This window comes from Tursiops truncatus, chromosome 18 (genome assembly GCF_011762595.2).
Source record: "Tursiops truncatus isolate mTurTru1 chromosome 18, mTurTru1.mat.Y, whole genome shotgun sequence".
NCBI lineage: Eukaryota > Metazoa > Chordata > Mammalia > Artiodactyla > Delphinidae > Tursiops > Tursiops truncatus.
The window spans coordinates 438,239-452,657 of record NC_047051.1 but is presented as its reverse complement, the minus strand read 5'-3'; the positions used below and the strand labels follow the sequence as shown (position 1 = coordinate 452,657).

Genomic DNA, 14,419 nt, shown 5'->3' with positions numbered 1-14,419 from the left:
GCGAGGCTGCAGTGGATGGCAGCGGTGATGTGAAGCAGAAGCAGAGGCCCCTCCCAGAGGCAGGAGGCCTGTGTTCACTCTGGGCTCTGACCCTTAGAAGCCGGTCACTCCAGACAGACCCACACCTCTCTGGACTACAGTCAGCTCCGCTTTAAAATAAATAAACGGGGCTTCCCTGGTGGCGCAGTGGTTGAGAGTCCGCCTGCCAATGCGGGGGACACGGGTTCGTGCCCCGGTCCGGGAAGATCCCACATGCCACGGAGCAGCTGGGCCCGTGAGCCATGGCCGCTGAGCCTGCGCGTCCGGAGCCTGTGCTCCGCAACGGGAGAGGCCACAGCAGTGAGAGGCCTGCATACCGCAAGTAAATAAATAAATAAATAAATGAATTAACTAACTAATTAATTATTTAATTAAAGGTGTCAGACTTATAATTTGTACTTTTAATTTTGATATTTGTTCTCTCCTTTAACACGAAGATTAACAAAGTAAGATCAAATGTGATGTCTAATTGATATTGCAGTTTGGGGTACGTATGCTTTAAGAAGCCATGTAGAACTTTAGACTCATATACTGCATTTCTTTCGCATTAATATTTATTAACTTCATAGGTATTGATTGTCTTTTACACTCAAATTGATTCAAAATTATCAGTGTGTAGATGGGAATGATGATAGATACTGTGAAAGATATTAGACTATGCTATGTAGGTTAATCTAACTTGCTCTCAATGCCCAACAGTGAAAAAAAAAAAAAAAAACTCTGTAATGAATCTTTCACCGTTTTCAGAACAGTCTGTGTCATGTGCCTGGCCTGTGCTGGACATGGCAGGCTGAAGCCAGCATGGCTGCTCAGACCCACCTCTGGATCTAGATTTGTCCTGGGTGAGTTCTTAAGTCCTCTGAACTGGTCTTTTTTTTTTTACATCTTTATTGGAGTATAATTGCTTTACCATGGTGTGTTAGCTTCTGCTTCATAACAAAGCGAATCAGCTATACATATACATATGTCCCCATATCTCCTCCCTCTTGCGTCTCCCTCCCACCCTCCCTATCCCACCCCTCTAGGTGGTCACAAAGCACCGAGCTGATCTCCCTGTGCTATGCGGCTGCTTCCCACTAGCTATCTATTTTACATTTGGTAGTGTATATACGTCCATGCCACTCTCTCACTTCATCCCAGCTTACCCTTCCCCCTCCCCGTGTCCTCAAGTCCATTCTCTACGTCTGCATCTTTTCTTTTTTAGATTCCATATATATGTGTTAGCATATGGTATTTGTTTTTCTCTTTCTGACTTACTTCACTCTGTATGACAGTCTCTAGGTCCATCCACCTCACTGCAAATAACTCAATTTCGTTTTTTTTATGGATGAGTAATATTCCATTGTATATATATGCCACATCTTCTTTATCCATTCACCTGTTGATGGACACTTAAGTTGCTTCCATGTCCTGGCTATTGTAGAGCTGCAATGAACATTGTGGTACATGACTCTTTGAATTGTGCTTTTCTCAGGGTATATGCCCAGTAGTGGGATTGCTGGGTCGTATGCCAGTTCTATTTTTAGTTTTTTAAGGAAACTCCATACTGTTCTCTATAGTGACTGTATCAATTTACATTCCCACCAACAGTGCAAGAGGGTTCCCTTTTCTCCACACCCTCTCCAGCATTTATTGTTTGTAGATTTTTTGATGATGGCCATTCTGACTGGTGTGAGGTCATTGTACTATACCTCATTGTAGTTTTGATTTGCATTTCTGTAATGATTAGTGATGTTGAGCATCCTTTTATGTGTTTGTTGGCAATCTGTATATCTTCTTTGGAGAAATGTATAATTAGGTCTTCTGCCCATTTTTGGATTGGGTTGTTTGTTTTTTTTATATTGAGCTGCATGAGCTGCTTGTAAAATTTGGAGATTAATCCTTTGCCATTTGCTTCATTTGCAAATATTTTCTCCCATTCTGAGGGTTGTCTTTTCGTCTTGTTTATGGTTTCCTCTGCTGTGCAAAGCTTTTAAGTTTCACTAGGTCCCATTTGTTTTTTTTTGGTTTTATTTCCATTTCTCTAGAAGGTGGGTCAAAAAGGATCTTGCTGTGATTTATGTCATAGAGTGTTCTGCCTATGTTTTCCTCTAAGAGTTTTATAGTGTCTGGCCTTATATCTAGGTCTTTAATCCATTTTGAGTTTATTTTTGTGTATGGTGTTAGGGAGTGTTCTAATTTCATTCTTTTACATGTAGCTGTCCAGTTTTCCCAGCACCACTTATTGAAGTGGCTGTCTTTTCTCCATTGTATATTCTTGCCTCCTTTATCAAAGATAAGGTGACCATATGTGTGTGGATTTATCTCTGGGCTTTCTATCCTGTTCCATTGATCTATATTCCTGTTTTTGTGCCAGTACCATACTGCCTTGATTACTGTAGCTTTGTATTATAGTCTGAAGTCTGGGAGCCTGATTCCTCCAGCTCTGTTTTTCTTTCTCAAGATTGCTTTGGTTATTTGGGGACTTTTGTGTTTCCATACAAATTGTGAAATTTTTTTGTTCTAGTTCTGTGAAAAATGCCATTGGTAGTTTGATACGGATTGCATTGAATCTGTAGATTGCTTTGGGTAGTATAGTCATTTTCACAATGTTGATTCTTCCAATCCAAGAACATGGTATAGCTCTCCATCTGTTTCTTTCATCAGTGTCTTACAGTTTTCTGCATATAGAAATTTTGTCTCCTTAGGTAGGTTTATTCCTAGGTATTTTATTCTTTTTGTTGCAGTGGTAAATGGGAGTGTTTCCTTAATTTCTCTTTCAGATTTTTCATTATTAATGTATAAGAATGGAAGAGATTTCTGTGCATTAATTTTGTATCCTGCTACTTTACCAAATTCGTTGATAAGCTCTAGTAGTTTTTTGGTAGCATGTTTAGGATTCTCTATGTATAGTATCATGTCATCTGCAAACAGTGACAGCTTTACTTCTTTTCCGATTTCGATTCTTTTTATTTCTTTTTCTTCTCTGATCGCTGTGGCTAAAACTTCCAAAACTATGTTGAATAATAGTGGTGAGAGTGGACAACCTTGTCTTGCTCCTGCTCAGTGGCTCCCAGAAGCAGGCTTAAATTAAGCCCCTTTAGAATACTGTATGGCAGGCCATTGCAGGTGTGTGCCCAGGCAGGAGCATCTATGATGCTAAAGAGCTAGCAGTGGCCAATCACATTAAAACTTTGGGCGCTTATACTATTCATGAGTTTACCTCCAACAGGTCTGTCCAACCAACCGAAGTAGATGGGAATTCCATTGGAGAAGGGGCAATCAATTTGTTTAATTTTGTCCAGAGAAATACAGGAATCTAGCATATGTACTGGGAAGTGGAGCCAAAACCCCACTTTCAGTTACAAATTAGACAACAAGTGCTAAGTTTCATCGGGTTCAAACAGCTGTGGGTAAAAAGGACTGACTAAAGATTCTAAGGAATATTCATCACCTCCATTCAGCAGAATGGTATTAGCTTCTTTTCCACAAGATTGTGGAATGGACATTGACATTGGGGGACTGTAATAGGAAAGAACCTTCTGTATTCTATTACAAGTGAATCACTAAAGGGATGTTGCCTGGAAGCTTAAGTTATACACAACGGCCCATCTCTGGGAACCCTGCCTGCCAGGTGATGAGCATTAAGCTAAAATACCTTTGTTTAGCTCACAAACCTCCTGACCAGGCTCACCTGTGAATGACTGACTGCAGGGAGGAAGAAATTAACTCATCCCCTCCAGAGGCTCATGGGAACCAGGAGATGTTTGACTTTACTGCTCTTTGAGTATAAAAGGAGCCTGAATTCTAACTCAGGCAAGATGGTTCTTTAGGGGCACAAGCTCACCATCTTCTCTGTCTGCTGGCTTTCCGAATACAGTCGTTAGTCCTTGTCCCAAGTACTGCTCTCTCGGATTATTGGCCTCTCCTGCGGCGCAAGCAATACAAGCTTGGACTTGGTAACAGTAGTTTGTTTCTTACATTGTACCGGTTGTTGGAAATAGCACTTCATTTGATTTCTTTAAATATTTATTTAAACAGACACAAAGCCTGGGTGTGTACACAATGGTAACTTGCAGTGTCTGCATCTGCAATGGCAATTAAGAAAACGGTTTTCGAGTTTTGCACTTTAGTGTTCAAAACAGAACTAGGTTTATTTTAATAAAAAATAAACAAAATAAAATTAGGCTTTATTACCTAATGGGCAAAGAGCCAACTACGCATTAGGCAGAAAAGACGAGCGATAGCTACTTTAGGAGTGACTTCATCACAAGGTTACTTTTGACTCATCAGAGAGTGTGGCCGACTGTCCTTTTTTCGTTTACTTGGTCACTCGTGGCAAAGAAGACAAAAACAAAAAACAAAAGACACGCGGAACTAGACAGACGCCCCCGCCCCAACCGCGAGGGCGCCAGCCGAAGTTTTGAAAGGCAGGGGAGGGGCTCGGTCTGTCCCGGAAGTTCTCTCCGGGAACTGTTTCCCCCCGCCTCTCCGTCCGCCACCACCACCCCTTGCCCTCCCCTCCCGGGCGGAAGACGCCGGGCCGTGAGCGCCTAGTAACGTGGAACGCTGGGTCGCCGGGAGTGGTAGTTTGCGTGAGTCCGGCTGCGTGCTCTCGCAAGCGCAGAGGGACAGGTAGGAACTACATTTCCCAGGAGCCCTCGGGCCTGGGCGGAGCCGGGCTGGCCGCGGAGGCTGTGGCGGGTGGTTTGTAAGGGTAGCGGCGGCGGCGACGACGGCTCGGGCGCTGGCGTGAGTGGACTGAGAGGCCGTGGCCGAGGAGCGGGACTTCGTGGCGGGGGTGGGGTGGGGTGGGGGTGGGGAGGACCGCAGGAGCTGGTGTGTTCGTCGCCGTGCGTCCACGAGGGACGGCGGGGCGCGCGGGGAGCGGCGCCGGGCGGCGAGGGGAGCTCTGGGTCAGTGTCGGGCCTGCTAGCGCTGTTCCGCGGCGGCTTCTCGCGGGCTCCCGCCGCTTGTGGTCTCGGCTGCACTCTGAGCTGCTGCGCGGAGGCGCGGGGCCGCAGCTGCGCGAGGAGCGCGTCGGTGCGTCACCTTCCTGCTGGTCTGGGCCGGTCTCCCTGCCGGCAGGTGCGGTCTTGCAAAGCTTCGGGTTTGAAAGCTTTGCTGTGGGTTGGTGGCTTTCAAGGACGTGTACTTTGGGAGACCGGTAAGTCACCTTTCTAAGCGACCAGTTACTTCTCAAGGCCTGAGGGAGGCTTTGAATTGTTTGCGTCTACCTTTTCCTCCTCGCGAGGTAGAGAATTTATCCCCCCCGGCCCGCTGCTTTAAATAATGTTTACGTGGTAGTCTTTGGAGGTTTCAAGGCTGTCCGTTCGTTTCAAACAGATTTTGATATCAGGAAGATCTGAGTCCACCTCCTAATAATCCATTCTGGGCATTTTGCTGTATATGCTCCCTTTACCAAGGCCTTAGCATCAATACTAAGTAACAGGTTAAGGTGGAATTGTATTTCTGTGCGTCATGCCGACAGTAAATATACCTCTAGGATCATAGTGATGAAGCTGAAATGAAGCAGGGGAGGTTTCTTTTTTACGTGGGCGAGATATGTGTTACCGAAAGTGAGTTCCGGATGCTCCTGCGCAAAAGCCAGTGAAGAGGCAAGGCTGGTGGAAAGGAAAGTTTGCTTTCTTTTGGGTGCCGGGAGCGGGGAGGGCGACTCCTGTCCAAAGGCCGACTCCCCTCCCCTGCCCTCCGCGGCCACAGTCGACAGTCGTGGGTCAAGAGCTGTTATAGGCGGCGGGAGGAGCCCACGTGGAAGCAACGCAGGCAGCTCGGACAGGCATCTTGAAGCTGGTCATGCGGTGCTCTGGCCAGCGTCATCTTGACTGTTTTAAGTAGTTAACCTTAGGTTCCAAAGTCGGTTTGTTCCCATTTTCTTGAGGCCAGTTTTTAGAATCGCGGCAGCTTATGTCATGGCTACAGTTAATGTAGTTCACTTCTCCCACCTGATGGGGGTTTCATTATCTACAGGACAGCCCACCGGAGAGGGCTCCCGATATTAGCTACAGCCCTTGAGAAGGAGCTAAAGTGCCTTGCCTTTGCTTAATGACTAAACTGTTATTGTTTTGTCCTGTTTGACTGCTTTTCTTTGCTTCTGCATTTTCTCACTTCTCTGGTTAAACTTATTCTTTGGTTTTTCCACAGACAAAAAGACAGGCTGAGGACATGGGGGGCAGGGACCATAGGGTCCTGCTCTGTTTTACATGCAGACGTCTGAGTGCTGCATCACATCGGTGCTTGCGCTTGCCAGTCTAGTAGGGAACTTTGCTAGTTTTTTTTGTTTTAATTAGAGTATAGTTAATTTACAATGTTGTGTTTCAAGTGTATAGCAAAGTGATTCAATTATACATACATACATATTCTTTTTCAGGTTGTTTTCCTTTATAGGTTATTACAAGATATTGAGTAGAGTTCCCTGTGCTGTACAGCAGATCCTTGTTGTTTACCTGTTTTATGTTTAGTAGCGTGTGTCTGTTAATCCTAAACTTCTGATTTATGCCTCCCACCCCCACCCGCTGCCAATCTACTTTGGTAACCGTAAGTGTTTTCTGTGTCTGTTTCTGTTTTGTAAATGAGTTCATTTGTATCTTTTTTTTTTTTTAGATTCCACATATAAGTTATATCATATGATACGTGTCTTTCTCTGTCTGACTTCACTTAATGTGGTCATCTCTAGGTCCATCCATGTTGCCGCAAATGGCAATTTTCCATTATTTTTTATGGCTCCTACTCCATTGTATATATGTACCACATCTTCCTTATTCATCTGTCAGTGGACATTTAGGTTGCGTCCATGTCTTGGCTACTGTAAATTGTGCTGCTATGAACATTGGGGTGCATGTATCTTCTAGAATTAGGGTTTTCTGTAGATATATGACCAGGAGTGGGATTGCTGGATCATATGGTAGTTCTGTTAGTTTTTTAAGGAGCTTCCTTACTGTTCTACATAGTGGCTGCACTAACTTACATTCCCACCAACAGTGTAGGAGTGTTCCCTTTTCACACCTTCTTCAGCATTCATTATTTGTAGACTTTTTAGTGATGCCATTCTGACTGGTGTGAGGTGATACCTCATTGTGGTTTTGATTTGCATTTCCCTGATGATTACTGATGCTAAGCATCTTTTCATTTGCCTGTTGCCCATCTGTATGTCTTCTTTGGAGAAACGTCCATTTAGGTCTTCTGCTCATGTGTTGATTGGGTTGTTTGTTTTCTTGATGTTGAGCTGTATGATCTGTTTTTATATTTTGGAAATTAATATCTTGTTGGTTGCTTCGTTTGTAAATATTTTCTCCCATTCTGCAGGTTGTCTTTTTGTTTTGCTTATGGTTTCCTTTGCTGTGCAAAAGCTTTTAAGTTTTATTAGGTCCCATTTTGTTTTTTTGTTTTGATTTTATTTTCATTACTCAGGAGACGGATTGAAAAAATATTGCTACAATTTGTGTCAAAGAGTGTTCTGCCTGTGTTTTACTCTAGGAGTTTTGTAGTATCCTGTCTTACATTTAGGTCTTTAATCCATTTTGAATTTATTTTTGTATATGGCCTTACAGAATGTTCTAATCTCATTCTTTTACATGTAGCCGTCCAGTTTTCCCAGCGCCACTTATTGAAGAGACTGTCTTCTCTCTATTGTGTATTCTTGCCTCCTTTGTCATAGATTAATTGACCATAAGTGTGTGGGTTTATTTCTGGGCTTTCTATCCTGTTCCATTGATCTGTATGTCTGTTTTTGTGCCAGTGCCATACTGTCTTGATTACTGTAGCTTTGTAATATAGTCTGAAATCAGGGAGTGTGATTTCTCCAGTTCTGTTGTTTTTTTCTCAATATTCTTTTGGCTATTCGGGGTTTTTTGTGCTTCCATACAAATTAAAATTTTTTGCTCTAGTCCTGTGAAAAATGCCATTGGTAATTTGATAGGGATTGCATCGAATCTGTAGATTGCCTTGGGTAGTATGGTCATTTTAACAATATTGATTCTTTCAATCCAAGAACACAGTATAGCTTTGCATCTTTTTGTGTTGTCTTCATTTTCTTTCATCAGTGTTTTATAGTTTTTGGAGTACAGGTCTTTTGCCTCCTTAGGTAGGTTTATTCATAAGTATTTCATTTTTTTATGTGATGGCAAGTGGGGTTGTTTCCTTAATTTCTCCTTCTGACATTTCATTGTAAGTGTATAGAAATGCAACAGATTTCTGTGTATTAATTTTGTGTTCAGCAAATTTACTGAATTCATTGATGAGCTCTAGTAGTTTTCTGGTAGTATCTTTACGATTTTCTGTGTATAGCATCATGTCATTTGCAAACAGTGACAGTTTTACTTCTTTTCCTATTTGGATTCCTTTTCTTTTTCTTCTCTGATTGCTGTGGTTATGACTTCCAAAACCATGTTGAATAAAAGTGGTGAGAGTGGACATCCTTTTCTTGTTCCTGATCTTAGAAAAAATGCTTTTCACTATTGAGTATGATGTTAGCTATGGGTTTGTTATATATGGCCTTTGTTATGTTGAGGGATGTTCCCTTTATGCCCATTTCCTAAGAGTTTTTATCATAAATGAATGTTGAATTTTATCAAAAGTTTTTTTCTGCATCTACTGAGATGATCATAATGTTTTTATTCTTCAATTTGTTAATGTGTTGTATCACATTAATTGATTTGCAGATATTGAAAAATCCTTGCATCTCTGGGATAAATCCCACTTGATCATGGTGTATGATCCTTTTAATGTATTGTTGGAGTTGGTTTGCTAGAATTTTGTTGAGGATTTTTGCATCTGTGTTCATCAGTGATACTGACCTGTGATTTTCTTTTTTTTGTGATGTCTTTGTCTGGTTTTGGTATCCGGGTGATGGTGGCACATTTAAATAGAATGAGTTCAGACGTGTTCCTCCCTCTGCAATTTTTTGGAATAGTTTGAGAACAGTAGGCGTTAACTCTTCTCTCAGTGTTTGGTAGAATTAACCCGTAAAGTCATCTGGTTCTGGACTCTAGCTTGTTGGGAGTTTTTTAGTTACTCATTCAGTTTCAGTACTGGTAATTGGTCTGTTCATATTTTCTTTTTCTTTCTTTTTTTTTTTTTACATCTTTATTGGAGTATAATTGCTTTACAATGGTGTGCTAGTTTCTGCTTTATAACAAAGTGAATCAGTTATACATATGTTCCCATATCTCTTCCCTCTTGCATCTCCCTCCCTCCCACCCTCTCTATCCCACCCCTCTAGGTGGTCACAAAGCACCGAGCTGATCTCTCTGTGCTATGCGGCTGCTTTCCACTAGCTATTTTACGTTTCGTAGTGTACATATGTCCATGCCACTCTCTCGCTATGTCACAGCTTACCCTTTCCCCTCCCCATATTCTCAAGTCCATTCTCTAGTAGGTCTGTGTCTTTATTCCTGTCTTACCCCTAAGTTGTTCATGACATTTTTTTTTTCTTAAATTCCATATATATGTGTTTATATTTTCTACTTCTTCCCGGCTCAGTCTTGGGAGATTATTGTACCTTTCTAAGAATCTGTCCATTTCTTCTAGGTTGTCCATTTTATTGGCATATAGTTGCTCATAATAGTCTCATATGATCTTTTGTATTTCTGTAGTGTTGGTTGTAACTTCTCTTTCATTTTTTTTCTTTTTAAGGAACGTAATGCAATCTTTTGAAATTTTTTAAAAATAAATTTATTTATTTATTTATTTTTGGCTGCATTGCGTCTCCACTGCTGTACCTGGGCTTTCTCTAGTTGTGGCAAGTGGGGGCTACTCTTAATTGTGCACGGGCTTCTCATTGCACTGGCTTCTCTTGTTGCGGAGCACGGGCTCTAGGTGCACAGGTTTCGATAGTTGTGGCACATGGGCTCAGTAGTTGTGGCTCGCAGTCCCAGTAGTTGTGGCGCACTGGCCTAGTTGCTCCGTGGCATGTGGGATCCTCCCGGACCAGGGCCTGAACCCGTGTCCCCTGCACTGGCAGTCAGACTCTTTACCCACTGCGCCACCAGGGAAGTACCTCATTTCTGATTTTATCGATTTGGGCCCTCTCCCTCTTTTTCTTGATGAGTCTGGCCAGTGGTTTATCAATTTTGTTTATCCTTTCAGGGAACCAGCTTTTAGTTTCATTGATCTTTTCTGTTGTTTTTAAAAACCTTTTCTGGTTTTTGATGTTACAGAATGACCTTGTAGCTTGTCTTTGTTCTAAATTTGGATTTCATAAGTTTCCTGACGAGGTCGTTTAAATTCAGTCAGGGTTACTTGGTTGATTCTGATGAAGAGTTTTGCCTTTTTACATAGGTTTCCAACTCAGAAATAGTTAGAATTAGTTTGCTTACCACAGTTTAAAAAAATTATTCAGGAGTAAGAGATATCCAGTAAAGTGCCTTAATCTTTTTTTTTTTTTTTGGCCACACCATGTGGCTTGCCAGATCTTAGTTCCCCAACCAGGGATCGAACCCTGGGCCCTTGGCAGCGAGAGTGCGGAGTCCTAACCACTGGACTGCCAGGGAATTCTCAGAGTGCCTTAATCTTAAGTGTACAGCCCAAACATATATACCAGTGTAGTCACCTCCCAGATACAGAACATCCCTAGCATCCTGAAGGCAGAAACCCCTTCCCAGGCGATACCAGCTTCCTAGACAGCCATGCTTCTGACTTCTGGACCTGGGAGTTTATTCTGCCTCTTCTCAAACTTCATACTAAGTGGAATCACACAGTATTCGTGTCAGACTTTTTTTTTTTTTTTTCGGTACGCGGGCCTCTCACTGTTGTGGCCTCTCCCGTTGCAGAGCACAGGCTCTGGATGTGCAGGCTCAGTGGCCATGGCTCATGGGCCCAGCCTTTCCAAGGCATGTGGGCTCCTCCCGGACCGGGGCATGAACCCGCGTCCCCTGCATCGGCAGGCGGACTCTCAACCACTGCGCCACCAGGGAAGCCCTCGTGTCAGACTTTGATTCCACTTTTCTCATCCATGTCGTTGCCTATAGCAACTGCCTATAGCAGTAGGTTTTTTTTTTTTTTAAATGCCGTAGTAGCTGTGGTTGTCAACGTGTGATATCAGTGAGAAAACAAATCACGCTGCCATTTTTTTTGTTTTGTTTTGTTTTGTTTTATCCCCAGTTTTCTCCATTTCAGTTAATGGCAACTCTGTTCTTCGAGTTGTTTAGCCAGAGAATTTTCAGGAATGAAGGAGAGGATCCCAGGACACTCTGTAGGTTGTGGTAGACAATAAAGGAATAGTAGGTTATATAGTCTGATAATACGAGGTTCAAAATTGGGGATTTTGATGGTAGAGGAAGGGAGAATAATCCAGGTCTAAAAAAGAACAATAAAGAAGGTACGTATTCCAAGGGTATGGGCTCCGTAGGAGGAGGTTTTCTCAGGAAGGTGAGAGAAGAGGTTAAGAATAATAGATTTTGCTTGTGACGCACAGTGAGTGTTTGGCATTGGGATGCTTGGGACACGGAGACAGGATAAGCACATGCGTGGAGATTAGCGTGGCACGGATGAAGGGCGCTGACATAAATAGATTCCCAAACATAAAGACGTGAACCCTGGAGGAGTCAAGGTGGATAGTGGTGATGGGCTGTAGGAACTGGTGGTTTTCGGGAGGAATGGGGCATTGGTGGGGGCTTCCTGCAGATGGGAGTTATGAAGTCTGGGTGACTGGGTCTTATTCTGCCCCTCATAGCTGCACCACATGCACTTCTTCCACCGGGTCCTTAGCTTTTCCTCTAAGTGAGGCCTTTCTGTGCACCCCGTCTAAACTTGCAGTCTCCTACCCCCACATGGCTTTTGTGTGTATTTTCCCCACTAGACTCTGAGTTATTAACTGCTGTCTACCCAGTGCCTACAGCAGTACTGGGCACAGAGTAAGAACACAGTAAATGTTAGTTGCTTATCTGTTGCACTAGTCACAGAGTTACACTAGGAATTTGGTTGTTTTAGAGTATGATTCATACAGCATAGCTGTCCCGTGCTATGAACCAATGAAATTTTTATTGTTGAACATTGAATGAACACAAACAATACTTTATAAAACTGAATTGTTTTCAACAATATAACCTTAGTTCTGATTTAATTTTAACTTACTTTTAGCAAACATTTATCAAGTTTCTTCTATCTCCCAGGGACGGATGGTGCTAGACAGTGGTGAATATACAGATACCTTCAAGGAACTCACAGCTTGGTAGATTATGAACACAGAAGCGAAATACCACTAATAATGAGATGACGCCAAAGCAGTGATGTCAGAGACCTCTAGGGATGCAGATGAGAGACTGCCTGCTGGGCAAGGGGTTATAAGAGAGAAGAGGAGGAACGGACAGCAGCAGACAGTGCCAGGTGAAGCCATGGGGTGGTGGTGACTTCTGTTCTGGGACTAGGGAGAACAGGGTTCCCCGTATTGGGCAAAGAAGCAGTACTGGACTAGGGCCAGACGCATGCACGTGGTTAAAGTGGATATTGATAGTGGCCTATTTTTCCTTTGGTAATCAAATAACTTAGAAGATGCTTTAGCTCCCTTAGTTTTTGGTCGACTGATTGAGCACTTGTGTAAATTCATCAGTAACTGATTAAATCAGAAGGGAACTTTGAGTTTTGATCCCCTCAATTTGGGTATTTTAAAGACGTTTTAAAAATATGTAACTTACTGCCCAATTGCTTTGCTAGTTAAAGTGTTTCCTGTAAGAAATATTCAGTAGGTTTTTGTGCTGGGTTAGGTTTGGGTTGAATAACTTTAACTAATAATTTTTGTTGGCTGTCTTGTTTCTACAGGTGTTGGAAATTAACAGCTCTTCTAGCTTTTACATTATTTAAATACAGTAGTGTCATTGGACTAAAATGTTCCTGATGTCAGCCTCTTCAGAGCTAAACAGTGGGCAGAACTTCTTAACCCAGTGGATGACCAGTCCTTCTCGGGCTGGGGTCATATTAAATCGTGGATTTCCTGTTTTGGAAGCAGAGGAAGAGAAGCGAGTAAATGTGAACATTTCTACCAGCTTTCCTATTAACCCCACAGATTTTTCAAATAGCTTCAGCTTTATAAGTGAAGAAGATTCACTTCATGAAGAACAGAAGTTGGAGCCCAACAGCCCTTACAAGTTACAATCAGATAAATCTGAAACACAGAGAGTCTTTCCTTCGACTAAAGAGGGAACACAAATAGTGGCATGTCAGCATGCTCCTGGACACTGGGAAGATAACAAAAATGACTTTATTTCAGATCCTGTGAGTGAATTCAAAGAAGTGGCTTATAAAGACCCACTTTTTAAAAAGCTTGAACAGGTAAAACGGGATTTGACTTAATATGTATCTGTGTTATTGCACAGTTATTGCAGGTACGACGAAAGGTCACCTGTTCCAGGTCTTTTTGTTTCTTCCCCTGTACTGTGAAAGCCTCATAACACCATATTTTGCCTTTTGTTTGATATGAAACATTAAAGCCTATTTAATATGTAAGATATAAATATAGCACTTACGGTAACATCTTTAGGTTGCTCCCTCATTTTGTAAAAACTAAATTGGAAATGGTTGACCAAATATTAGGGAAGAAAAGTTGATTATAAATGTACTGATACCTATCCTGTTTTAAGAGTCAAAGGATTCATGTGACTTGTTCTGTTTCTTAGTTGAGAGTTTAGTTTTGGTGGCAGATTTAGTTACTTAGAGATCCCTCTTTTTTTTTTTTAATTTTTAGAACTTTAAAATTTTTATTTATTTATTTGGCTCTGCCAGGTCTTAGTTGCGGCATGCAGGGTCTTTAGTTGCAGCATGTGGGATCTAGTTCCCTGACCAGGGATTGAACCCGGGCCCCCTGCATTGGGAGCACGGGGTCTTAACCACTGGACCACAAGGGATGTCCCTAGAGAGCCCTCTTTGAAACTCTTTATTAGAGAAGATATGAGAAGGGAGATGGGAGGGATTAAGATAAATGTAAGGGGCAAAGGTCCATAAAGAAATATTAAGTTAGTTTAATCAAGTTAATTTTATGTTTAAAAAGCTGAAAGAAGTACAACAGAAGAAGCAGGAACAACTGAAGAGGCAACAGTTAGAGCAACTGCAAAGACTCATGGCAGAACAGGAGAAGCTGCTCACCATGGTGTCTGGGCAGCATACACTCCCAGGTAGTATGTGCTTACGTAAGACCTTTGCTTGGTACAGCGATGGACAGTTACCTACACTTCCTGTCTTTCATTGTTTGACAGGTCATTTCTACCATTTCTCTATCATGTGTTGCAAACTCCAATTTCTTAAGAAGCCAAGCAGACAACTATGGAATGGTGGTGGTGTAATATAATTGGGATGAGGGATCTGTGCCATTCTGGAGCATGTGTGCCCTGCTTAAAGGCATTCATATTTATTTATAAAATAAAATTTTAAAAAGACCCAGCAGAATGAA

The 14,419-nt window shown here is 42.2% G+C and overlaps 1 protein-coding gene across 1 annotated transcript in view; it reads left to right on the top strand.

The window, feature by feature from the left end:
* Positions 1-4,922: 4,922 nt before the first annotated feature.
* The window catches only part of LOC117308874 (centrosomal P4.1-associated protein-like), a 54,288-nt gene continuing 44,791 nt past the window's right edge, over positions 4,923-14,419 (top strand). The window contains exons 1-4 of the mRNA XM_073795476.1: positions 4,923-5,185; positions 12,150-12,363; positions 12,796-13,305; positions 14,021-14,314. Of these exons, the coding sequence (XP_073651577.1) occupies positions 12,862-13,305; positions 14,021-14,314 (738 nt within the window). The 5' untranslated portion in view covers positions 4,923-5,185; positions 12,150-12,363; positions 12,796-12,861. The remainder of the gene's footprint in view (positions 5,186-12,149; positions 12,364-12,795; positions 13,306-14,020; positions 14,315-14,419) is intronic.